At 40.0% G+C, this 27,553-nt stretch overlaps 2 protein-coding genes across 12 annotated transcripts in view; one reads left to right on the top strand and one right to left on the bottom strand.

The window, feature by feature from the left end:
• The first annotated feature begins 12 nt into the window (after positions 1-12).
• On the top strand, positions 13-27,540 carry mkrn2 (makorin, ring finger protein, 2). Of its 2 annotated transcripts, none has more exons than XM_069939839.1 (10): positions 13-140; positions 2,249-2,377; positions 4,082-4,245; positions 6,745-7,085; positions 13,075-13,289; positions 15,055-15,165; positions 21,103-21,247; positions 22,650-22,787; positions 24,753-24,816; positions 27,067-27,540. In XM_069939839.1, exons 1-10 carry the CDS (start codon positions 112-114, stop codon positions 27,090-27,092), a joined length of 1,362 nt encoding a protein of 453 aa, XP_069795940.1. In that variant the 5' UTR covers positions 13-111; the 3' UTR covers positions 27,093-27,540. The 2 variants fall into 2 exon arrangements, with proteins under 2 accessions (XP_069795940.1, XP_069795939.1); XM_069939838.1 differs by having other exon boundaries at positions 22,650-22,825.
• raf1b (Raf-1 proto-oncogene, serine/threonine kinase b) overlaps positions 22,928-27,553 on the bottom strand; it is a 108,790-nt gene continuing 104,164 nt past the window's right edge. For all 10 annotated transcript variants that reach the window (XM_069939828.1, XM_069939831.1, XM_069939829.1 and 7 more), the window contains one exon: positions 22,928-27,498. In XM_069939828.1, the coding sequence (XP_069795929.1) occupies positions 27,358-27,498 (141 nt within the window). In that variant the 3' untranslated portion in view covers positions 22,928-27,357. The remainder of the gene's footprint in view (positions 27,499-27,553) is intronic.

Here is a 27,553-nt window from a genome sequence, read left to right as displayed (position 1 = left end):
GGAGGGGGGCGCCGTAGTGCCTCCGGAACCAGCGACGGACGGACCGGAAATAGATCGGGGAGTCGGCGCAGCAGCGGGAGGAGGAGGAGGGAATGAAGGACTGGCGGCGGGATGATGAGTACCAAGCAGGTGACGTGCAGGTACGGAGCCTCTTCATGTGGGGCCGATGGGGGTCCGGTCGCGGAGAGCAGGGAGGCTGGAGCAGCTTTGGTCGCGGACTCGGTACAAAGGCCTCGGGCCCCCCTCGGGCCGTGCTGCGCGGTCGGAGCCTGGCCCTCTGGTACCCGTTGCACATTGTGCCTGATCGAGTCCAAGGTGTGACCGACGCTTCGGGGTTTTGACGCTGAGGCTGCGGGAGCGGGTCGCTTTGGGGAAATGTTCTGCTGTGCTCGCAGGTCCTGGAGTCTCCGGCAGGTCGGGCTCGAAGCGTTAACCGCCCATGGGTGTTATCTGACCTGCTGAGTTCCTCCAGCAAAAGCAGCAGATGGTGGAATCGAAAGGGTCCCGGCTCTGGTTGCCGTCCATCTGACATCGCCGACGTCCGTCCTTCTTTCAGCCCGTCCGTTGCGGCCTCCGTGTTAATGCCGTCTCCATATTCAAAACTCTTCGAGCTAGATGCTTTAATCTTCTCCAACACGAACATGACAACCTTCTACCACCCTCCCTTCTGCCTGGACCCTCTTCTTCCTACCGCTGCGAGCATTTTATTCAGCAATAAGGCCTCATTCCCCTTTGTCCCTCACCATTTGATCCAGGAGCCTCCTTGAAATTTACTGTATGATCAACCATCAATATTTTTTTAACCTCAAAGTGCTTTCTCAGTACCCGAATAGTATCATAATTATTAGCGTTTGTTTCAAGTATTTTGTGATGTAATGATCATATTTGTTTGATTTAACGATTTCCATAATTGGTGTGTGTTGTACCTCTTGTGGTGCTTTTGTAGTTGTCACAATACACAATGACTAAAATTTCAGATATGTTGCATGAAAAGGTATCTTTCGTACATGAATATTTTAATGAAAAGCACCTTAAAGACTTTTAAAACACTAGTTTGACATGGATCTGAATTTATTGAATGTATTGTAAAATATAATGGCATTTAAAATTTACGTTGATGCTTTCAAGGTCAACAGGTATAAATCTGAAATAATTCATTTGAGTAAGAGTATAGATAGAAACATACAACTTGGAAGATGCAAAATCAGATAAAGTAGACAACCAATGGGATCCTAGAATACTTGAACAACAACAACTAAAAGTTGTGCTCTCGGCTAGCAATGTGATACAAAGTTAAAACTAATCAAGGGATGGAGCCAAAAATCAGGGCAGTTTATTGCTGAGCATGTATTGAATCACGTGTACAGTTCTCTTCCCCATATTTGCAAAAAAGGACATAGAAGCACCTCACTGACAAAAGACAAAGGAGGAAAAACCCAACCCCAACCAGCCAATTTTCCCTTGCAACTGCTGCAACCATGCCTGCCTGTCCCGCATCGGACTTGTCAGTCGCCAACGAGCCTGCAGCAGACGTGGACATACCCCTCCATAAATCTTCGTCCGCGAAGCCAAGCCAAAGAAAGATTTGCAAAAAAGGACATAGAAGCAGTAGATAGGATGCAAAATAGGCTTAAAAGTTTATCTCAATAGAATTCAAAAATAACACTTTACCCAAAGAAAGCTAAAAATGTGAAATGCATTACCACAGGGAGAGGTTGAAGCAAACCGTTTAGTTGGATCCAAGGAGAGGCAGTGCAAGCATGTACAGATGGATGGAATAATGGGTAGTACAAATAGACTTCGATGAGCAATACAGGGAGCTGGTTTAAGTGGAGCGTTAATGCACTGGTTGGGCCAAATAGTTGTTTCATTGCTTTTCATTTTGTATCCAGTGTTCTTATATTTGTACTCTGGTCTGTGAAAATTCTTTAATTGATTCTTGACTGACTTGATGGCATCCTAGTTGCTCCCAGAATTCTGAAGTATCATAATCAGAATGACTACAGATCAATTTTGTTCTGCTTTTTAAAAAATCTGGTGTGCTGCTTGTTATTGTATTTGAGAGAGTGCCAGTTGTATATAGTTTGCAGACTGAAAGACTGAGTGCCAACGTAATTGAAAACCTTGCTGTTTCTATTTTAACAGCATTTGATTACCTGCCAATTCTGTGCATGATATATTTGAGATCAAAGTGCTAAATATATTATTAGTAAAGAAATATCTTTTAAATCTTATTAAATGTGTTTAGATATTTTATGCATGGTGTCTGTCGTGAAGGAAGCCGATGTGTATTTTCCCATGATTTGTCTACAAGCAAGCTATCTACCATCTGTAAATTCTATCAAAAGGGACAGTGTGCCTATGGAGACCATTGCCGGTATGGTTTTGCATATTTAAAAAAAAAAAAAATCATCTAATACTAAATTGGGAAGTAAGTTGATTGTACTATTTTAAGCAGGCATTATCAAATTGGAATAGTATCTTTTGTAAATTAAAAACTAACCACAGCACTTGTTCACAAAGTTTTCCTTTTATCCTCCTCACTCATTTTCCAACTAAGTAATTTAATCTGAATATTTAGACATTTTCATTTTGTGCATTAGACGTGTCATCTGATGTATCTGGTTTTGCTTAAGATACCCTTGTATGTTTTGTGTGACCTCTTGTATTCTCGACTGATGGGGAGCAAGAACAGGGTGCATTCACTTCCTGCATATGTTTCTTTGGCTTTTCTTTTCAGCACTCCTAATCAATTTTGGACCTGCTTGTGCTGCTTTACTTTGTGCAATAAATGTCAATTAAAATATGATGGATCTGTTATCTTTCTGTCTTTAGCCATTGTCAGTGTGCTTTTTATTTTATCACTCCAGACTGGCAGAAGCCTCATAAATTAATGCCATTCATTGTTATCCCTTAAACTTTAGTCCCTTATTTGGCTACATTCAGATCAGAATGTATGAATGGACCCTCAAAGTAAGTTTAGATAATAGCTGCTAGGGTCTTCCCTGCCCTCTTAACTACAAAACTTTCCCCATGGTGTGTGTCCTCTTGGCTTCCCTGATGGGTGACCTCAAAGGTGGAAATCTGACTTGAGGAGCCAGCTGGGTGGCAGAGATTAATGAAAGTCTGGCCATTCCCATTGCAGCTTCAGAGGGACGAGCATGAACCTATCACTTGCTTATTTTTGTCTGCAATTTTAAACTTCTGCCTTTTATTACAACTGGGAGAGAAAAAAATTGGGAATTATGATAGACAACGTCAAGCTGAACACAAAGATAGTTCTATATCACATAGGAAGCTGGAGAAACTTTAAATTCATTTTTATTGAATTTAGCACGTTTAATCACCTAATGATGCTGACACATTGTATTCAGTGGACCTAAAAATGTTTTGCCACAGCTATTTGTTTGCACTTAGCATCTGATGCCTCTCTTGTCAGTGCCCAACAATAGTCGGCCAGCACTGATGGATTGCAGTTGCCCTGATACTGTTTTCCCATGGTCGCAATGTCCTAATGAAACCTTTCACCATGTTCGTCACTGACCGCACCAGGGAAGAAGTGCAAATGCAGAAAATGAATTTTTTAATGACATGTTGCATTTCATGGCTTTGTCTGCATCAACATGTGTTCAATCTATAATCAACGTAATTCACAGCACCTGTACATGTGAGCTGCTTTCATTAGCCTGTCTGCATCTGTCCTGACTAAGCATTAAGCATGTCGAGGCGTAAAACAAAATTTGCGTAGCACCTGCACTGAGTGCATGCCCAGGCATGCTTGGACTAACCCAAACAGTTTGCATGGTGGGCAGTATACTAATTGATTTAAAATATGATAAGAAATAGGCTATATCGTTTTTAAAAAAGCACATGATAGGAACATTTTAGGGTGAATTTTGTGATCAGCAGCCCAAAGTCCATAAAATGCACTCAAAAGTGTTGAGGAAACAAAATCTTCATTGTCCAGTATTAACAGTGAACATATGGGCTTAAATTAAAATGGTACATTTCTCATCAGGAGGATTCATGGTGCATTTGACCAGTTTTGATGACTAATATACTCCATTTTCTCTATTCTAAGATATGATCACGTGAAAGGTTCTGGCTCGAGGGAAGTGGAACCAGTAATCTCACGAGTTACCTGTGCCCCTATCGTTAATGATGCAATTGCTGAACAGCCTGTACCCATCAAAGTCACTGAATCTGGAAGATGTAAAAAGAAACCGCTCGAGCTGAAGGATCGAGGTATGATGAAAGTGAGGCTCTGTATTGATCATGTGGATGATTAACCTTGAGCTTTTTGAACTAATGCATTGAGAAATTTGCTAAAGCAAGCATCTCTCGAACTGCGAGATGCACATTTAACAACATGAGTGTTATTTTTGCTTTTTATACAAATACTGAAACATTAGAAACCTTCAAGGAGTCAATGGGACTGGGCTACACAACATGCCTTCTGTTTCACATTGGCAAAGCACTTTCATCAATTTCACTCCATAATTTTAAAGCTTCCAAACCCTTTTAGATTAGGGTTTTTTTTCCAGCTCTCAACCCTTCCTCCCATCATAAATTGTGGAAAGACCCACTAAAGAGACATTTATCCACTGCATCATGTGACCTTGCCTATTGCCACTATTTTGGTAAATGGTTGTCTGATACCAGAAACTGGATGAGCCGGTGTTTTTTCTTTTCCCATTTAATCATCAAAAGCATTCTTTTCCCTAACCACAAATTTCATTCCCCTCCCTGGACACCAGCTGGGGCTACACTGAAGTATTTGTGACCTTGCTGTGGTTTTTTGATCCTAATATCATTTCCAACACTTCATCCTCCACCGTTGGCCTACTTTCATTCAATAAAACTGCCTTCCTTTGTCCATGCCTCAGTACACCTGAAATTTTCATTATTTCCTTTATAGTCTCTTGACTGATTATTCCTTGCAGGGTTGTGTCCTTTGTTTATGGCATGAACGTGAGATTATCAAAAGTTTCTGACCATAATCTAAACTATGTTTCAAGTTAACCCATTACCCTTGTACACAATTAACTACAAAGATCACCAAAGCTATAAAATTTACATTTTTATGTTTAAATCCATCCAGACCCCCATCCTTCTGACTTTTCAATTCAGTGTCAAATCTGTAATCCATGGAGTCTGGATTATTATGCATCTTGCAGTATATTTACCTAATATTGAAGGTCAATCTCTCCGCATTTAGGATCTAAACTTCACGCTCACCATTCTAAACCTCTAGGCTTGCATTTGTCCTAATGTGCTTCTGTAAGGCACCTTAATCTTTCTATGTTAGAAGACACTATATCATTGCCAAAGAGTAAAACTTTAACTGAATAGCATAGAATGTTATTTAACCATTTCCCAGTAAAAATCGAGGTTAATTTCCAGTTTTGTATCAAAATAATTTGGATGCTTTTTCATTGTGTTGATAGTTATTACAAATTAGGTGATAGAAATTGAATTTTTATTTTCCTAATGTATGTTGTAACTTTTCTTTTAAGTGCTATATAGATTCCATGTATAAAGCAAAATCTATTTAACTAAGATGTATTCGTATGTGAAGACTGGTTTCATTGTAAAATCTTGGCATAAAATATACTTGGGTTTTTGCAGTATTTATTTTTCTCCACTAGGGTGAGCGAGAACACGTACTCTCATCAACATTGTGTACAATTACACGTAGGTATGCTGAGATCAAACTCCTGATAATCCACTATAGGGGCAACTATCAAATTAAATGGTCATTAATGATAACACTGACGTTCCAACTTAAAAAGGCTCCATAAATTATTTTGCTGCTTTTCTGCCAAGTTTTGGAACCCTTGGGTTTGTTAGGATAATTTTTTAATGTAATTATAAATGGGGAATTTTGATTTTGTTCATTTTCAATAACTTTATTGCATTCCAATGCAGGACCAGTGTTCATGTTATTTTGTTTAAAATCCTATTTATTCCTAGTCTTAATCCAGAGCTTTGTTTCCATTTAGCAGGTAAAAACAAGAAAAAGCAAAAATAACATAAAAGTTCATACTTTTTTCTGTAACTCTATATAGTTACAACTTTTGTAATTGGCAATCAATTCTAAATATGCACTTTTTGTGAAAGCCCAGTTAAAGAGAACCTTTCAATTTATTTTGCTGTTTCTGAACTAAAGGTTTTATTTGTCAGTTTTCATGCCCTAACCTTGGAAAGCAGTTCTTTTTAAGTTGTATTTGTATCATTCCCTGTTAGTTTTTTAAAGAAAGTTCTGCCTGCTTGAATATTTTTTTGATATGTTTACAATTGACTAACCTGATCGATGAATGGTTAACAGTGGTTTGGCTCTTGAATTTGTTCTTCCTCCTCCGCCCCCCCCCATTGATTTTCTTATCCATGAATAGATTGTCATTTAAACTGAATGTTATTTGCAGCAAATTTCCACAGATAATCTTTTTAAAGAATTTGCAGTCATTCTTTATTCCCAGAATACCTGATCATTCAATTCAACATCCCATCTGTTACTATGCAAATCTCATTAATCAGGCTTTTAGCAGAATTTCATACATGTATGTCATTAGTTTTGTAGATTTTTATCCTTTATTTGTAGCTTGATTCGAGCAATTGGAGAGGAACCCTTAAGGGCTGAGTTATTTCTATATTCTACAATGTCTGTTAAGTATGATTATTATAACTTTTCAATGCATTTCACACTACAATTTCTTTGGGGGGGGGGATTATTTTTCTCTTTAGACCTTTGCAACCGAACAGCAGAAAAATCTAAATTGTTTCCTTTCCCACCGTCTTACTGCAACACTACAAAGACTGCATCACATTTCTCTGACTCGGCAAAGTTTGCTTACGAAGATGTCCAAGAGAAGCCCCCGTCATACCTGGACGCAGTTTGCAGGGGACTAAATGTTTCGGTGTCAGTAGACAGCAGTAATTCTGCACAGCAGCTGTGTCCTTTTGTGGTAGTTGGTGAATGTCATTATGGTGACAGCTGTTTGTATCTACATGGAGAGGCTTGCGAAGTATGTGGACTGCAAGTACTGCATCCCACGGATGTCGAGCAGCGTAGAGCACATGAGCAGGCAAGTATATGTGATGAGAATTTACCTTTTGATGATTTTAATTTACTCTACACTTAAACTATAGATGCAGCTCATTTTTGTCCTTGCCACCTTACTTTAATCCATTCTTGTATCTCCTGAAAATTAACAGTTAAGCCTGATAAATGATTGAAATCTCATTTTAAAATATTAAACTTCCATGTAATGAATGTGGTGAAAGCCTGATGTGATGCCCAAGTACTGATTTCTCTTCAAATTGTTATTTTTGCTATTCAGAGTTTGATATATTTTATCACAATGTAAAAGGTTCTATATCCGTGTTCCACATAGTGCATGTTCTCTGTATAACTTTCTCTTTCATAATTTCAGGGTAAAAGCTGAACTGTTCAAAATCAGATGAAATCCTGAATTTTATTTTAAATTTAAAGAAAAAAAAGTTGCATTTTTATTGTACCTTTTTGTGCCCTCAAAATATTCCAAAGCATGTTGTTCCCACTTAAATAAGGAACGTTGACATCTATTTCAGGAAGAGCAAGGAGTAATGAGATGACCAGATTTTTAAATAAAGAGATGTTGGTTGAGGGATAACATTGCCTAACATAGCTGAACTTTTCTGGTCATGTTCAATGAGAGGGAGATGCACTCTAGTCTATACATTTAATAATGCAGTTAGTTATTTGTTATCTACAAGACATTGGAGCAGAAATAGGCTACTCAACCATTGAGTCTGCACCACCATTTAATCATGAGCTGATCCATTTATCCACTCAGCCCCACTACTTGGCCTTCTCCCTATGACCTTTGATGCCCTGGTTAGTCAAGAACCTATCAATCTCTGCCTTTAATACACCAAATAATTGGCCTCCAAAACCACTTCTGGCAACAAATTCCAAAGATTTCCCACCACCTGCCGAAAGAAATTCCTGCACATCTCTGTTCTAAGCGGACAGTATTCAATTCTGAAGTTGTGCTCCCTGTCCTAGGCTGTCCCACCATGGCAAACGACCAGTCATCACTCTATAACATTTGAGATGTTTCAATGAGATTTCCCTCCCCCCCCCCTCCACCATTCTCCAAAATTCCAACAAGTATAGGCCAAGAGCTACCAAATGCTCCTCGTATGATCATCCTTTCATTCCCAGAATCATCCTTGTGAACCTCGCATGAAACTTCTCCAACATCAGCACATTCTTTCTGAAATGAGGAGCCCAAAACTGCTCACAATACTCCAAGTGAAGATTCACCAGTGCCTTGCAAAGCCTCAACATCACATCCCTGCCCTTGTATTCTATTCCTAAATGAAATGAACGCCAGCACTGCATTTGCCTTCTTCACCATTGACTTCATGTAAGTTTACCTTCAGGCTATCCTGCACGAGGACACCAGTTCCTTTGTAACTGGGTATTTTCAGTTTTATCCCCATTTAGAAAATGGTCTACCATTCACTTTCTGACATTTGCCACTTCTGTGCCCATTCTCCCAATCCATCTAAGTTCTTCTGTAGCCTCCATGTTTCCTCAACACTACCTGCTGCTCCTCCATCTACCTTTGTACCATCTTTGTACCACAAATCCATTTATTCCATCATCTAAATAATTAACATGCTATGGTGGGTTGCGCCACTTAGTTCTCGAATCGTCATTCAGAGGTTCGGGCTCTCGCAGGAGCGGGCGCTCAGTGCATGATGGGTTAGGAGAAGCGGACTGGTAGTGTGAGGATGGGCGGTTGCTTTTCCCCTCTGAGTTGGCAGGTTGATTCGCATTTTAGACCATGGATAACGACATTTGAACTGAACTGTTAAAATTATTATACTTAATGTTTGAACCGAATTGTTAAATAATTAAACTCCGTGTTTGTGCAACCCACAAACGACTACAGTGGTGACCCCGATGATCCAAAACAGCCTCTTTAGGATTGCAAAATGCTGGAAGGAGACAATTCAGGTCTACAGAACGTAGTTTCACTCAAACTGCCCACCTTCTGGACTTCACAACCGCAAGTATGGTTTGAACAAGCTGAAGCCTAATTCTACATACGCCAGATAACTACGTGGTCAGTGCACTGGACCAGGAAACCACCGGGTCCATCATCAGTTACCTTCACCAACACCAGCCGACATCTACGAAGGGATCAAAATGCTTCTCAAGCATATATTTGGTCTCTCCTGCTGTGACAAAGCAGCAAGACTGCTGCACGTGGATGGCCTAGGCAAACCATCCACACTCATGAATGAGATGTTCTTAATGGATGGACACAGGACCTGCCTCCTCTTCATACAGGGTTTCCTCGAGCAAATGCCTAAGGACATCAGCCTGCTCCTCTTGGATGACGATTTCACCGACCTCTGATAGCTGGCAGCCCATGTGACCGTTCTTTGCAAGCCAAACAGCAGGGGGAAGCAACCACCAACCGGGCGGTAGCTGTGTCTTGCCAGTTGATACAGACAGTCCCAGTCTCCCGGAAAGGACGACAGTGACGTCAGCCTCAAACAGTGCCAGTAAGGACAAGTGGAGCTACTACCACTACAAATGGGGCTTGCGGCCCGCCAATTCCAACCACCTGCTCGCATCCGGGAAACAGCTTGTCCGGCCATCAGTAGTGACAATGGCAGCCAGCCAAAAAGAGTGACTCCTCTACTGAGATCCTCATTCAGGGTGGCATTTTCTCATTGACACGGGAGCGGAGGTCAGTGTGTTGGCCCCCTGAAGCATTGACTCTCGTTCCAGAAAGAAGGGGCCTCCCCTGACCTCCATCAACAGCAGCAGCACAGATATCCTCTGGGCGCACTCCCTGCTGGTCGATTTGAAATATCTCATCAATTCCAAGATGTTCGAATCGATCACCTTGCTCCATGCCAAAATGACTGCATCCCACCTTGGCTCAGTGACCCTCTGACAATGAGTATGCCAGGATCCTAGCCGATTTCCCAGACATCATAACTCCCCAATTCACAATGGCCAGCCCAAATCAAGGGGTGTAGCACCACTGGACTGCCACTCCATGCACGCGCACGCAGGCTTCCCCCCGACAAACTCCAACTGGCCAAAGACGAATTCCAGAGGTGGAGGAAATGGTCATAGTTCACCGGTCAAACAGCCCGTAAGCATCCCCGCTTCAGTTCCCAAAACATCTGGGGGCTGGAGACCCTGTGGGGACTACTGTTGTCTTAACAAGGTCACAACAGCTGACCGGTACCCTATCCCTAACATCTAGGACTTCAGAGCAAACCTGAACAGTGCCAAGGTATTTTCCACGATCGACCTGGTACGACGGCTGACATCAGATTCCAGTTTACCCAGACAACATCCTCAAGATGGCTCGCGTTTTCAACCATGGATAACGACATTTGAACTGAATTATTGAATTATTAAACTTAATGTTTGAACCAAATTGTTAAATAATTAAACTCAGTACAACCCACGAACGTCTACAATATAACGTAAAAAGAAGCTGCCCCAACACCGACTCTTGTGGAACCCCACTACTAGCAACTGGTAGCCAACCAGAATGTGATTCCTGTATTCCTGCTCTCTGCTTCCTGCCAATCAGCCAATGCTCTACCCCACCAGTATGTTTCCTGCACTCTTATCTTGATAAGTAGCCTTGTGTGCAGCACTAACCAAGATTATGACCTCACTTTTAAAAAATTTTATTTAATTGTTTGCATCATTACAGGAAAAAAAAAGAATAAAACATTAATCAAATATCCATAGCCAATTATACAAAAAATTACTTTTTATATTTTTCTCCCCTTCCCCCCCCCCCACCCAAAAGTAAGTAAAGGAGAGAAAAGAAAAACACCTACCATTTAATATACAATAATATTAGCATAGACAATCATTAATTGTTATTAAAAATTACTAATTAAGAGGAGTAGATAAGATAGAAGAGGTGGACAGAAAATTATCCATAAACTATACATTTCCAAATACTATTAAAAAATGTTCAACTCGATTCCTTAAACTATATATAATTTTTTCCAAAGGTCTACAATTTTGCATCTCATTATACCATCTACTTAATAACACTTCTCCACCATCTTTCCATGATACTGCTATACATTTCTTTGCAGTTGCTATTGCAATATTTAAAAATTTATCTTGGGATTTCTTGGTGGATAGGGTGATAAAGAAGGTTTTTGGTATGCTGGCCTTTATGAATCAAAACAAAGAATATAAGAGCTGGGAGGTGATGTTGAGACTGTTCAAGGCATTGGTGAGGCCGAATTTGGAATACTGTGTGCAGTCTGGTCCCCAAATTATAGGAAGGATATCATTAAGGTAGAGAGGGTGCAGAGATTTACTAAAATGTTGCCTGGATTGCAGTATCTAGAATACAAAGAAAGATTGAGTAGACTGGGTCTTTATTCATTGGAGCGTAGAAGGTTGAGGGGGGGATTTGATAGAGGTATTTAAAATTAAGAGGGGGATAGTCAGAGTAGATGTGAATAGGCTGTTCCCCTTGAGGGAGGTGAGATTGGAACAAGGGGTCATAAGTTAAGGGTTGGGGCAAAAGTTTAGAAGTAACATGAGAGGAAGCTTCTTCACTCAGAGATTGGTGGCTGAGTGGAATAACCTTCCAGAAGAGGTGGTTGCAGCAGGGTCAATTTTGTCATTTAAGAGAAGGTTGGATGAGTGCATGGATGTGAGAGGATTGGAGGGTTATGGACAGGGAGCGGGTAGGTGGGACTGGAGCTCTTAAATCGGTGTGGACGAGAGGGGCCTGTCTCTGTACTGTAATTGTTATATGGTTATATATTTTTTTGAATTTCAATTTTGTATCTTTTTCATAAATATCCCCAAGTAAAAATATTCTTGTATCCTTTGGTATCTTTATCTTCATAATTTGCCCTAATAATTAACTCAGTTCATTCCAAAATCTTTCCACTTTTTCACAAGACCACACTGAATGCAAAAAAAGTCCCTATTTCTTTTGCATATCGAAAACACTTATTTGAATAATTAGGATTAAGTTCATTTAACTTATGAAGAGTTTAATACAATTGGTGAAGAAAATTATATTGAACCATTCGATATCTGACATTCACTGTATTCATAACATTGTCATAACATAATTTTGACCAAATCTCCTCCTGAATTTGTATATTTAAATCTTTCTCCCATTGGATTTTATCTTTTTTTCTTTACAGTCTCTTGTAATTTTATATACATATTAGTAATAAATGTATCTGTTATCTTCAAATTGACTTTGTTTAGGGAGTCTCAAATCTGCTCCCAGTCTCTTTCAAATGCATTTTGAATTGGTAATATGCAAAAATTGTACTATTATATACATCTTTTAATTGATTAGAAATCAAGAAAAAAGATCCTAAGAAACAATCTTTTACTATACCAGATTATCGCCTCACATGCAAAATACAGCCCATGATCTTTTGTGCATGTAAGAGAGCGTGCCAAAGCTGATAAATAAAATTATTTAAATATTTGTATGATGTAAAGGTACACGATCCTCTATCCGGACATCTAAAATCTGGAAAGCTCCAAAATTGGCAAGTGGGGACCGACGGACAGGGGAGACCATGGTTGGGGGAGGCAGCCAGGCGACTGGAAGGGGGTGAGGGTGAATACAGCAACACAATTCAGGTGGGCTTTCCGAAATCCAGAAAAATCCAAAATTCAGAACACGCTGTCCGCCAAGGGTTCCGGATAAAGGATCATGTACCTGTAGATGAAAGTATAGAGCTCACAAAAACTAAAATCCATCAAATCTTATAGTCAGAGCCCATTGCTTTATTGTGAGGTTGAAAGATTAATGAGATGATGTTGAGTCCAGCAATTCCACCTCTTCCCTCAGTTACTCCTATTATTCTCTGCTCACTGGTGTCTTCTCAAAATCTTACTACAAATAACTAACATTGTGCTGTGAACTAAGCATTATATTTCACATTGTAGAAAACCCACTAATTAATCACCAGACGGAGGATATAGTGCATTTATCCAATTTTCTGAATGTTACCTGTGACTGACTGTTGCCTTTCTGTTTTAATCAGATGTGTCTCATTGCATTTGAGCAAGACATGGAGAAAGCCTTCGCTATACAAAAGAGTCAAGATAAAGTTTGTAATATTTGTATGGAGGTAGTCTATGATAAGATAATACCATCTGAGAGGAGATTTGGAATTCTTTCTGACTGCATTCACCCTTACTGTCTGTCCTGCATTAGACAGTGGAGATGTGCCAAACAATTTGAAAATAAAATAATCAAGTGAGTGCAACTGGCTTTTATGCTGACAACATTTTCTGATCTCGGTTCACCAATAAATATAGATCTCAGTTGGATTTATGATTTCCAGAGCCAACGATTGGTAAGGTGAATAGTTGGTTCATAAATTGGAAAGCTTACCTTGAGAAAACCAAAATTTAATATTTTAAAATTTCTGACGAAGTGCTCCGGGCCAAAATGCTTCCTTTAATTCATGTGGATGTGTTTCTGCAGAATCTGCATAGTATTTTTATGTTTACATTGTATGTGTTCAGGAGTGAATAACCCAGCAGGAATAAGAAAGAATTATCTTTATTTTAATCTTGGCTAGTTTAATTGTAAGTAATTATATTCCTTTCTCTCAATTCTTCCATCTCTAGCACATTGCTCCCAAGATGAGGTCCATTCCAGATCAAAAGAGATGTCCTCCTCTTTTTTAAAAAAAAAAACATGGCTTTCCCTCCACCACCATCAAATCTGCCTTTACCTAGATCTCCTCCATTCCCCGCACATCTGGCTCCAGATGCAACATGGACAGGATTCCGCTTCTCCTCGCCTACCACTTCACCAGTTTCAGCATTTAACCTGTTATCCTCTACAATTTCCCGCACCTACCACATAATCCCACTACCAGGCACTTATTCCCCTTTCCTCCCCTCTCCACCTTCTGCAAGGATCCCTCCTTCCATGATTCCCTCATCTCTTCTCAATAATCGCCAAATGTGCCAAATGCTGCAGAGCAATGGGAACAGCTCAGGTCAGCATTTGGTTAGTGTGAATGAGTAGGACCGATGGACCTGCTTCTGCATTATGATTTGAGGACATCAAAGTGAACGAATTCATTGGGGCTAGTAGCAGAATTTTATTGGATGTCATATTTCAATAAAGGTGGATGGAGTTTGTAGGATAATTTGTCACTTGGTTGATATGGGCTTGGGGCTGGAATGGTCTGTTATTTTGCTGAGTCTTCATTCATTTGGGGGGGGTAAAAAGTCTGCCTCCGACTAGTCATACCAATTATTCTGGTCCCTCTACTCTGATGGCCTAATGGATGACTACTATCCAAATTCAATTCCAAGTGAACAAGTCCGCAAAGTTTTTGGTTTCATTTAGTGATACAGCTTTTATCTGCCATAGTCCGGATTAAGTGAAAATGAGAATAATGGTTTCTAATTCTTGGTATGACAATCATGAGGTTCTGATAGGTCATTGAAATGTTGGGTTTAAACTGAAGCAGTATGTACAACTTGATGCTGAATCAAACTATTAATATTCTCTGTGATTTGCTTTGCTCCTCTGTAGAAGTAAAATAATTCTAATGGTAGCATGCTGCAAACCTTGAAGCTGAACAATGCTGAGTACTTTTGCATTTCACCTACAACATTATGAGCACTGTCTTTTTGGCAAACTTTCTATTTGTTGTATTATTGCTGTGTCTCTAGGAAATTCACATTCCATTCTTTTCCCTCTAAATTGAAAAATTATTTCATAGTTGCCAAGAAGTACTTTCCTGCCTTCATAATTGGAGAAAAAAATGAAAGGTCTTCAGCACAGTTTGGGTGCATGGGATCAATCTACGGAAAATCAGTGAATCAAACAGAGTTGCTAATGGCCCCTTCATTTAAAATCTTACATAGATCGATGATCATTGTGCAATTAGGATGTTTAGGATCTCATCGAATTGAATATAGAAATTCCTTGAATTATGAAATTACGTTTGTTGTTTTTATTAATGGTTTATAACAATGTTCTATTTAAATATTCATAGGTCCTGTCCTGAATGCAGAGTGGTATCTGAATTTGTGATCCCAAGTGCTTACTGGGTAGAGGAAAAGGAAGAAAAGGAGCAGCTTATTGAAGCCTTCAAGCAGGGAATGGGGTAAGGAGATTTTTCTCATGAAATTGGAATAGATTGGCTTCTATGTAAAGAGTAATATCAAAATTGAAGTAAATTCAAATTAAATTAACTTGAGTTCTGTTGAAATTAACTGTTCCTGTCCATGGAAATATTTGGTAGAGTTTTGCTTCCTATAATTAGTGGAAGGAGCTTAATATTTAACTGGTTCCTTGTTGAAAGAAGAAAATTAGGTTGCAATCAGATTGGGATCATTGGGAATTTGCCTGCATTTTTCTTGTAAAATTAAATTCCTATTTTCTCATCTTGTCAAAGTATTTTGTGAATCCTACTGACATTTTGTTTCAGCAGTGAGAAAGCCAGATTGGGGGCCATTTCAGTGACTTCACAGCAAATAGCATCCATGTGCTAACTGTAACAAGGCCCCCTTTTTTTTTTGTTGTTGCACAAGTTTTGGGAAAAACTAGTGTCTGTGAAATAATCTGGTGAAGTGAAACCAAGTGTGATAACCTCTCTTCCGGACAAGTTCAGTGCTTTCTGCCAAAGGAAAAGCAATGAGCCCTCGCGCACGCCCCCACGGCAACTCTCACCTCCCAGTTTCTGATGTGAAAGAATCTTGGGGAGGTTGGATCTTTTGGAGAGTGCTCATCCCGGATAGTTAGCCTGGCCAGGTCCTCAAGCCCTGTGCTGACCACTTGGCTGGAGTTTTTCCAGACATTTTCAACCTCGCATTGCTGCAGTCTTGCGTGACCACTTGCCTCAAAGAGACATCAATTGCACTGATGCCCAAGAAGAGCAAGGTGACCTGCCTCAACGGCTATTGGCCGTCCGTACTTGTGTCTACCTAGACGAAGTGCTTTGAGAGGATGGTAATGGAGAAGAGTAACTTTTATCTCAGGAGGTCCTGAACCTCCTTCAATTCGCCTATTGTCACAGAGGGTCAATGCCAGGTGCCAACTTGCTGGCCCTCCACCTGGACCACAAGAGCACCTACCTCAAGCTGTTGTTCATTGACAACAGCCTAGTATTAAATGCCATACCAGCAAAACTTATAATCCTACTAATAAATCTAGGCCTCTGTTTGATCTTCTGTTACTGAATCTCTCATCAGTAGACGCTCCTCGCTGACCATCAACCTCAAGGCCACATGCTTCTTCTCCTGCTGAATTCTCTCCATATTCATGATTGCATAGCCAGGTTTGGCTCAAATGCAAACTGTAAATTCATTAACTTCACCAACATTGTTGGCAAAATAACAGGAAATGATGAGTTAGAATGCAGGATGGAGATGGAAAATCTGGTTGGCTCAAGTCCAAGGAGCTTGTTGTGAATTTTAGGAAGGTGTGGCTGAGGATCTTCATTGATGGGAATGAAATGGAGAGGGTTACTACCTTATAGTTCCTGCGAGTCCACATGCCAGAAGACCTCTCCTAGGGCCAGCACACTGAGACGACAGTGTTCTCACATCAATGCCTCTTCCTAAGAAGTCTGAGGAGATTGGACATTTTGTCGAAGACTCTTTAGGTGCACTGTAGGAACAATGGTGACTGGTTGCGTCACAGCCTGGTTTCATAATTAGAGTGCTGAAGAACAAGGAAGACTGCGGAAAGGAGCAAACATAGCCAGGTCTATTATGGGAACTGATCTGCCATCTATTGGATATTTAGAAGGCAGCGGCCAATGTCATGGAGGGACCCACCCCCCATCACTGATCACAATCCCTTCTTGCAGCTACCTTCAGGTAGAAGGTACATAAACCTGAAAGCTAGTTCCTCTGGGTTCAAAATCAGATTTTATCAGGCCCTTGAATCTCCCCCTTATTACCCTAGCCATGAAATACTGCAGGACCACAAAGACCTGTCTGCACTATCGAAAGTACTTTTTTCCCTTGCACGAAGTGTAACTGAATATTTTTATCTATCCTTTATATTTATCTCTTTCTGTCGTGGGATAGCTTAAACCGTTGTAGTTGGTGAATCTTGGCTGCAGCAGGAAAAAAATTTGAGTGCATACTTGTGGGTGTGACACAATCACTACCATTTGTCAGGAGCAGGCCACAGGGCGCTGCTGAAAGTGAGGTGCAGAGGAACTGTTGTAGCATGTTTTACCTCGACTTGGCTTCCTGAAAGATTTGACATTGCTAAAGACTTCCTTGCTAGGTTCAGTCTATTTGTTGACAGTTTACAACATTGAAGTCGTGTTACACATGTGAAATTGTTCAAAGAAGATTTTGCTACATATTCATTGCTAACCATCCCCTCCTTCCTGGAGGCTTCGTTGATGTATTTTCTTTTTTTTTAATTAAAATAATCTCACTGATGTCCTTGAAGTAAAAGTAGATAATAACTATATGTTGATCAAAGTTGGTTTTGTTTAATTGATTTGCAGGCTATGTCAGATTTTTATGACAATATAATGGAATTGGGTGTAAATTAGCCAACAATTATTTTGAAGGTAAGGTATAGATGGATAGGAAATGTTTTGTTCACCTAAACCAAATCTTTAATATTGCAAAAAGTGCATTTCTTGTTGCAGCCAATGGATGGAAGTCAGAAGTGTCAAAAAAAATCTAGCGTTCCACTCTATCCTCTATATTGATCTTGAAGAGAGATCATAAGGAAATGTGTTATGTTTAAATTGAAAAGCACATTTTTAAAAATACACAAGAAACTTGTGGAACCATGTTTGATTTAATCTATTTTTCAACAGGATTAAAGTGAAATAAAGGAGTTAAAACCTGCCTCCTGAAGGCTTTAGCTGTTTTAAATAATAAGTATCAAATGTAATTTGTAAATTACATTTCTATTTACCTGAGCGTTTTCATCAATAGTTCTCACTGTTGTTTATATTCTCCTCCTGATGCCGATTTACAAACAGGCACTCGGAGAGCTGCACGACGTGGTTTGCAAACAAGAGACTACCCACCCCAATGCACAACAAACCAGTCAGTGACTTTAACCAGCCTGTCTCGAGAAAACCCTGCTCAATTATCTCCAGCACAAAACTTGCTATAGCAGGGTTCCCAGGGCTTGATCACTGCTACACTAAAATAAGGAAGGCCTATCGTTCTTTCCCAAGACTGCATTTCGGCAAGTCCGATTACTTGGAGGTGTTCCTGCTACCTGCATGCAGACAGATCCTAAAAAATGAGGCTTCAAAGAGGAGGATAGCCAGAAAGTGGCCTCAGGAGGCTGAAGAATGGTTACAGGATTGCCACTAGTCAATGGATTGGGTTGTGTTCAGCAACTCAGCAAAGGATCTGAATGATTACACCAGGGCCATTGCGGATTTGATGAGTCTGTCCCAACTAAATTGTTCAGGCAGGGTTTTCCCCAACTGGAAGCCCTGGTTGAACAGCAAAATTCAGAACCTGAAAGCCAGATGTCAACCTATGGAAAGCAACTCAGGTGAAGGGCAGATTCTGAACAAGAATGGAAACGATGAAGGACACCCAACAGCTGTGGCAGGGTCTAAATGACATAACCTGCTGCCAACCTCAATCCAGTGAAGTAGAAGACAGCAAAACATCACTCCCAGATGAGCTTGATGCCTTCTATGCCCGATTTGACCACCAGAATAAGGAAGAGCCATTGCAGCCCCCCCACCATGTTCCATGACGATCCTCTCAGTATTCGAGGATGACCTGCACGCTGCATTCTTGAAGCAGGAGCATGTGCTGGGTTCTCCAACACCCCGACTGGCAGTGGCGGGAGCGGAGCTGCACGGCGAGAGGGTGTCGCACTGATCTCATCAACGTGGAGGTGAGGGTCCGCATCCCGAAGAGCAGCAGCCTGCGGGGGGGTGGGAGAAACAATAACTCATTTTGGGGGGGGGCGTGACCCACTGATGCTTCCCCATGATGTCGGCAATGTTGTAAGGTAAAGTTTTCTTTGATTTTAATGAAGTTTTTCCTCCCCTCCTCTAACCTAACTGGTGTATTCCCAGCATATACCAGAATATGTGAGGGTATCATGCCCAAAGACTAATAAATGGAATAATTTTGCCTTGTTCTTTTCAACAAAGAGTAGGGCCCATGGGGCAAAGTGGTTGGGGGTGGGGGGGGAACGGGACATTAGTAAAGCTCAGCCCAGGGCCTGGGTGGTAGTTAATGCACCTCTGGATAAGGGGCTCAGGCCCGAAAAGTAGATCTTTGCTTCCTATGGATATTAGCACCTGTCAGAGCAGCGACATGGATCCATTCCACTTTGTCTCCCATAGCAACAGGTGTACTACAGCAGATGCCATCTCACTGGCTCTACACAAAACCCTGTATACCTGGACAGCAAAGATGCATACATATGGATGCTCTTTATTGACTACAGTTTGGCATTCAACACCATCATCCCCTCAAAACTAATCAGCAAACTCCAAGACCTGGGCCTTAATGCTGCACCGTTCATTTGGATCCTGGATTTCTTCACCTCCAGTCAGTGAGGATTGGCAAGAGCACCTCCACAATCTCCATCAGCACTGGAGCACCACAGGGATTCATAGCTCCCTGCTCCACTCGCTTTACATCTATGACTATGTGACACCAGATACATTCGCTGATGATATCATGGTAGAGGGCAATGAGTCAGCATACAGGAGGGAGATTGAAAACTTTGCTGAATGGTGTACTAGCAACAACTTCTCACTCAAAGTTACCAATTCCAAGGAGTTGATTGTAGACTTTAGTAAAGAAATTCAGAGGTGTACGATCCAGCAATCTTGGGGGATTAGAGATGAAGAGTGGGTCACTGTCCCAGAGGACCTGAAATGGACCCATCATGTTAATGCCATTGTGAAGAAAGATTGTCAGCCCCTTTACTTCCTCAGGAGTTTGCAGAGGTTCGGTATGTCATCAGAAACTTTGGCAAACCTCTACAGATCTATCACGAAAAGTGTGCTGACTGGCTGCATCACTGCCTGGTATGGGGGCACCAACGCCTCTGAGCGAAAAGCCCTGCAAAAGGTAGTGGACACAGCCCAGTACATCACAGGAAAAACTCTTCCCACCAGCGAGAAAATCTACATGGAACGCTGCAGTCCGAAAGCAGCAGCAATTCTCAAGATCCCCATCACCCAGGATCTGCTCTGTTCTCGCTTCTGCCATCAGGAAGTAGGTTCAGGTGCCACAGGACGCAACTCCAGATTCAGGAATAGTTGCTACCCCATAACCATCAGACTCCTCAACAACAGGCTCATTCTGAGACCCTTTTGAGGATTCGTTCTTTTCTCATTATTTATGACTGAATACACATTCATTTTGTTTACATTGTGTACAGTTTACAATTACTGGTAATTGGTCATTCTATGTGGGTTGTATGTGATGTCATTTATGGATTCTAATAATACATTTGAACTTTAAATCAGAATACCTAAGGGAACAGAATACCTAAGGGAATATACTGGGTGCCTTTAAATCTATAAATAGATTACAACATTTAATATCCATTCGTCTTGCCTTCATTGTAAAAGATCATTGATATTTTATATACGTGCTTCCCAATGGTCTTTATTTGTTTTAAATCTAAATCAAATATTTCAGTTTAATGAATGAAATTTTGTGCAGAAGGAATCTTCAGCCTGAAACGTTCCTGCCAGCGGGTGAAGGATGTAAGCAAATCATTTTGCATTGCAACTTTGATTTTAATGAGAATCCAAACTGAAATTGCTTTTAACCCATGGCTACCCTCATAAAGCTGCAAAATAGATTATGGGTCAGGAAATTATGTTAAAATTGATGTGATAAGTATTAACATAGGACAAAAAAGGTATTCGGAAATGTCCAGGGTTTTCAATAATGAGCATTGCAAATGATTAAATGAACAGTGAACACCTGCTCAATTGTGAAAGTGAGTTTTAGAAATGGACCATGTATCTATGCAATGCTAGAATACAAATGTAAAAATAATTGTTAATTAGATGTGTATGCTGTTACTAGCTAATGAGTTTGTTTCCCCTTTTGTCAATTAACAGCAAGAAGGCTTGTAAATACTTTGACAAGGGGAAAGGATCCTGTCCATTTGGTGGCAAGTGTCTTTACCTTCACGCTTACCCTGATGGAACAATGGCCAAGCCTGAGCAGCCAAGAAAACAACTCAGCTCTGAAGGCAACGTGAGGGTAAATAATCCACACATGTTGCTACATGGTGATGATCAGTTTTGGGGTTTTTTTTTTAAAGATCACCTGATGATCAACAACAAAAAAAAAAGTGGGTCCTTCTCATTTTGGTGTGCTGGATATGATCTGACTGACATTAAGTGCTTGATCAGCTAATCATCATCTTGGATCTAGCTGAGTGGGCCAAAACTGATGGTTTGAAGTCTGCTGATGCCAGCAAAGTAAATGAGAATGTAAGTATCGATGAGGATGGAGGCTTTGAGGATAAAGACAAATTGATAGGTGGTCAGCAACATGGCAGATGAGGTACAGTGTGGGGGGGAACCGAGGTGATTCACCAAGACGAGAAAAATTTGTGGTGCATGAGATTGGGGAATGTCATTGTTCGAAGGGACCCAAGTGCAATGGAACTTAAGTCGCAAGAAGCCTGTTTTGCAAATATTAGGCGTAAATATATAATAGTCTTCCTTTCCCTTGAGCCCTGTAGAGATCCTCTAAAACAATTGGCTATATAGAAGATTGGTTAGTTTTATGTGTTTGATTTTGCCTCTAAGTTAATATTCCTATATTGTACTTTTTAATAATTTAGGGGGAAGAGGCTAAAAATACATGAACATTTTAAATATTCAAAAAAATCAGTTAAGGTAAATGGTATGCTGCCCTTTCTTGGAGGATTGCAGTATTAAAGTGGGGATATCATTCTGCAATTTTTATAGGGCAATGCGGGTGAGACTACCGAGTTTGTCTCCTTACCCAAAGGATGCACCTGCTGTTGGTATTTGGTGGGGTGATCATTGGAGAGATTGAGTCAGTGACATCTCTGTTCAGAGTTTGGAAGAATGAAAGGTGGCATCTTTGAGACAAAGTCACTGCAAGAGTGTCTCTAACTAAGGAATAGGCATTCAGGACTGACTGGAGAGAAATGTTTCCCTTGGAATGATGAATTTGAACCTTCAAAGTCACCTTGGGTAGAAAATTCTAGTCCGTTATTGCATTCAGAAACCTGGATATTGGGGAACTGAGGTATGGTTCTAGGACAGGAAATTTGAGATTGAAGATTAGGGTGATTTTTGTTCAATTATGTAGGTGGGAGGAGCCAAATGGCCTGATGCTCTTTCTTACCAGGATGTTGAATGCCACCACAGGAACCAAGTGATAATTACTTGAGGGTACAAACAATCTGAAAGATTTCCTTCTGCAGGTTGGTGCATTTACAGTGGGAGATCTTTGCATTGCTATGCACTGAGAATACTCCTGAGATTTAGTAAATTTGATTGAATGATGCCTCGTAAACTGGTTCCCGGGCCAAAATTCAGGTTATAACATTCATCCAACTATATTTTGTAAAACAATTCTCAGAAAGAGTATACCTAAATAAGGCTGTTTTTTTTTAAACCTGCAGTTCCTCCATTCAGTGCGACTGTGGGATTTCATTGAAGAGCGGGAGCACAGGGATGTTCCCCAGCATGAAGATGAAGTGGCAGAGCTTGGTGATCTCTTCATGCACCTTTCAGGAACAGATGAGCACATTGAATCTACGGCGAGTCAGTCCTCTAATGAGCCTGTTTCTGGAGTGTTGTAAGATAACACACATCTGATTCACTTAACTGGAATATTGGTTCAAAATTGTGTGAACTAGAATTATGATTGTATGGGAACAAATAGTACAATGAAAACTAGTTGAATCAGGACTGCAGGGTTTACTGTATTAAATTGTAAGTACAATGTAGAGCACACTACCCAACATACAGGCCATATTAACATACAGGTACAGGCCTTTTGGTACAGTACATTTCCGATTATCCGAAAATAACCGAAAAGATCAGTTATCCAAACGACGGTAGCCACATGGCATCACAAGTTGGAAAAAAATTTCACCCGACATGCTCATGTGGGGCTCTAATGTTAGCCCCAGTTTAGTAACCAGCTGGAATCTCGAGCCTTCTGTGAGCAACTGGAGGAAGTTGGCAGGTCAGTCAGCACATGGGGAGATTGTCCTCGTTTCAGGTAACTCCTCCCCTCATTCCATTTCTTCTTCACCCTCCACTGTACTTGGTTCTCTGCTGTCCTAGTGTCATCAAGGAGAGCAGCCTCCCGGGCATGTTTGGCAACATCGATGCTGCTTGAAGCCATTATTCAGTTGTCCAGTCCCAAGCTTTTTGAATAACCGGGAACGTGCTGTAGTAGAAATTTTCTTTCCAGCTGTAACTTTAAAAGGAAATTGTTTCAATATTACTATTTGAATTGTAACACTATATACATTGTAACAAAGGAAAGTTGTCCTTGATTATAGGTCATCCATAAAAGCCAGAATGTTCTAATTGCAGAATCAATTCAGCATCATTTCAGTTTGAATTGCGACGTGGTAACTTACTTCTAGATTCAGAATGGTACCTGGTGACTGTGCAGTCAACCAATTTTTTTCTTAAAAGGTGTAGTGTGGTTCCTGTCATTTTTGTGAAATAAATCTTTTTAATCAGCTTATTCGAAACTGCGCAAGGGAGGCTTGAACCTCTCTTGAAATATTTATAGTTGGGTACTTGCTGGCTCTAGCCAAAGTACTTGGAATTTTAAACATGATTTGCAATATTTCACGTAATGAAGGTTAGAAGAAATAGCAGGTACTACTCAAATTAACATGGTTAATCTTTTCAGAAAATTAACCTCCCAAATTAAATTAGTTAATAAATATGGGAAATGGTGGATAAAATGTTACCTGCCTGAAAGTTTAATCATGTTGAATCCATAAGGTGTAATTTATATCTACAGTATTACTAAGAAATTAGTAGCAGAAAAACCATCGCAGGAATGCAAATGGATTCGTTCTATTAAATCTATTTAATTTCCAATTGTTAAGTGGACTATTTCGATGTGATAGAAAAGACTATCTTTCATCCCAGGCATGGGGAAAATGTTTCATACAGTTAGTCTCTTGTTCCTTACTATTTCCACATGTAAACTTATTTATCAAACCTACTGTATTTGATCATGGGATATATATTTTATGTGGAAGTGCAAGATGTGAACTATAGCCACACACAAAGGAATAGAGACTTGTCCAACAATTGTGAAATGTCAGGATTCATCATAAACCACATGTCCTTGTTATACATTTTCCAAAGTGCAAACTTGAATGGTTCAGTATCAGAATGTTATTTTCCCTGTCACTTTTTGGGTTTTAATGTTTGTTTATATTTCAATATCTATCAAACTAAAAATGGTAACAAATTATCCTCAGAACTGGAGTTTTATTATATCTGCATTTCCAGCTGCCCTGTTGTCTGTGTGTAGTAGTGCTACATTTAATAAAAGTTTACCATAGAAGTACCTTTGTTGTTCAGATTGTTAAAGAAAAAGTTGCAGTTAAAGTATGTTTTGCAAACTCAAGGACATTACTGTTTTTAACAACTAATTTAAGTTCTTCCTTTACAAACCTGAACTTGACATGCTGTATTCACCTTTTAAAAATACATAGTTTAATAAATCTGTCATATTTCCCATCTAGGAAGCCTGCTGTCTTAAAACAAGAAATATTTCAGGTTATTTTGAATACAGAAAACTCATTGAAGGTAGTGTAATAATATTAATATTTCGGGAGAATTTATAAGATTTAGAGTAGATCACATACATACACACATTTTAAAACAGATCTTATTTGAAAGACTGAAGAATTCACATTGCAGGATCTCTGGAAAATGTAAGCACCTTTCACAAGTAGGTGTTAATTGAACTGACGTCATAAAATGCTTGCATTGTCTTGCTGACTATCAGTACTCTTTCTGGCAAAGTGCTCACAGAAAGGTCACTCCTGCATTGTTTACCTAAAGGCTTTTTCAGGTGCATTCTACCCTATGAATGCGCCTGAAGAAGTGGCCCTTTAAATTGCCGTTCAGGTGGCAGCGTTTAAAGCGCAATGCTGGCCACCTGAAGGATACAGATGCACAGGATGCGGCTCTGAGCACACCAGTGTCAGCTGTGATCGGCAGCCTGACCCTTTAACATCTGCATTCAGGTGGCTGGGGGAGCCGCTGAGCTGATCATCCCTCTCGGAGGAGGGTTACCTAGCTCGCTTCAAGAGCGCCTCCTGCACATTCAGGTGGCCTTGACATGCAGGACAATTGGCCACCTTAAAGTTTTCTGGAGAAGGTGGGGGTTTTGCAAGACATGAGTCACATGCTCTCTTTGGAGTTTCAGTTGGAAGAGAGAGTTGAGTTAACAGCTCAGTCAGTGTGTGGGACACTGACAAGTAACTGAAAAGTGCAATCCAGGGAAAATGATGAAAGCAAGTTCCAGAGCAGTAGATGGCTGGAAGTGCTATCTGACTGATGTTTCTCTTGAAATAGAGGAAGGAATGGAACTCTGTGGTAGCTTGAAGAAAGAGGTTACAATCTAGAAGACCCTAATAGGGCAAGTTTAATCAGCAAGACCCTGAGGTGACTAGTGGTGGTACCTCAGTTGTGGAAATCCTGGAGCAACAAATATCTCTCTGCAAACCCTACAAGAACCTTCTTGCGCGGTAAACATTTACCTTTCAAGCACCAAGACTGGTGAACTTAATACATGTTCAATTCTGTGGACAGTGTGGTGATTGCCTGCAAACAGAGAACTTGGAAAAAGGAGAAGTGAGATTGAACTGTGAACCAAAGAACTTTTCTTAAATCCACACACGTACACTTAGAACTAGAAGGGGGTTAGTTAAGTATAGAGTTAAGTTAAAGTTTGATTCTATTTTCATGTTGATTAAAAATAACTTTTGTTTTGAAAACCACTGGTTTTCTTGGTGAATGTCTATTGCTGCTCAGTTTTGGGGTCCTTTGGGCTTGTAACAGAAGTAAACTTTGTAACTCATTCCAAATCAAATGAATGGTTTGATCTCCAAATGAAAATAGCTCTGCTATTTTATGATCAGTGGGCATTTCAAATTATTTTATTCTTATTTATAATCCAAGCTTCCTCTAAATTGCTTTTCGCTCTCAATGTTTTAAAAGTATTCTAGATCAATAAGCTGGGTTTCCTTTCTCAATTTTTCCCATTAACAAAAAAAACTTGATATTTATCTCACAGTAAAAAGTGTACCATACTCACTGTGCCGTGTGTGTCTCTCTCTTTTTGGCTTCTTGTTCTTTGTCACTGACCAGAGTGCTTTAGCCTGGTTTCATTCGCTTTTCTACTCGTGCTCCAGAAAAAATGACAAACATTTAAACTGTCACATTACTGACTATGAACTGCCTTCAGTGTGCAGTCTCTGTCCTCCTTCAGAGTCGAGGTATTTGGTAGAAGGATACAGCTGACAAAAATATTCTTGTATCTTAACAGATTAGTTAAACAACTTTGCTCAGTGGCTGCATTACTAAAAAGAGAAACAAATAAATGTAGTACCCTCCAGTTTTCTATTGAAATTTTGTTTAATAGTACCTCAACAGTACATCTATACATGGTTGGGATCTTGATTTATAAGAAAATAATTACAGAACATGTATTCAATGTTCTGAATTGGCAAAACCAAAATCATTGCAATTTATACAAAATTATAGGTAAACTTTAACTTATTAAAATACAAGGGACCAACAACAAATGTACAGGTATCCAATCAAACACCACATTACTCCCACTCATTGGCAAAAATAAAACAACCTAATTATTTATAATCGCTTCAACACATAATTACATTTAAGCAGAATAGTCGACCATTATACTTTGTATTTACTAAATCAATTGAAAATGGGTACTTTTTCTGTCAAATTGTCATCTTTGTTAAATAAGTTGCTTGGATCATCAAATACCAGGTGATGTTTAAAATATACCCATCTTATTTTCAGCCATTTGGTGCCAGTACACAGTCTAAAGCCTGAGATAAGCATGGAAGATCGGTGTTTGGCAAGAGACAACTGCCACACCCAAGTCCACATTGATTCAATTATTTGAAAAATAATCAGGAAAAGGTCCAGAATTCACACAGTTCCTAAGATGGACGGACTGTCACCTCGCTAATATTAACATTACATCCCGTCACGAGCAACTTTGAAGATTGATTGCCCATGACCTATTTGCTGATACCACCCAAAGAAACAAATCACACAGCTTTCTGCATTGTTCTCAGCTGAAGATGGTTAGCAAGCAACCAATCTTGTGGAGGTTAGAGTTAAAGGATTCAAGTCCTCTGTGTGTGCCGCTCGATGTAGAGAAGGTTCTGACGCACTATGATGGATTTTGGGTAACGAATGTTGTAATAATTCAACCGAAGATAAAATCTGTAACAATTACAGAAAAGATTAAAAATTGGTTAACCTCTTTGCAAGCATTTTG

The sequence above is a fragment of the Narcine bancroftii genome, chromosome 5 (assembly GCF_036971445.1).
Source record: "Narcine bancroftii isolate sNarBan1 chromosome 5, sNarBan1.hap1, whole genome shotgun sequence".
Classification (NCBI taxonomy): Eukaryota; Metazoa; Chordata; class Chondrichthyes; order Torpediniformes; family Narcinidae; genus Narcine; species Narcine bancroftii.
The sequence above is the reverse complement of the archived record's forward strand: the minus strand, read 5'-3'. Positions and strand labels throughout refer to the sequence as shown.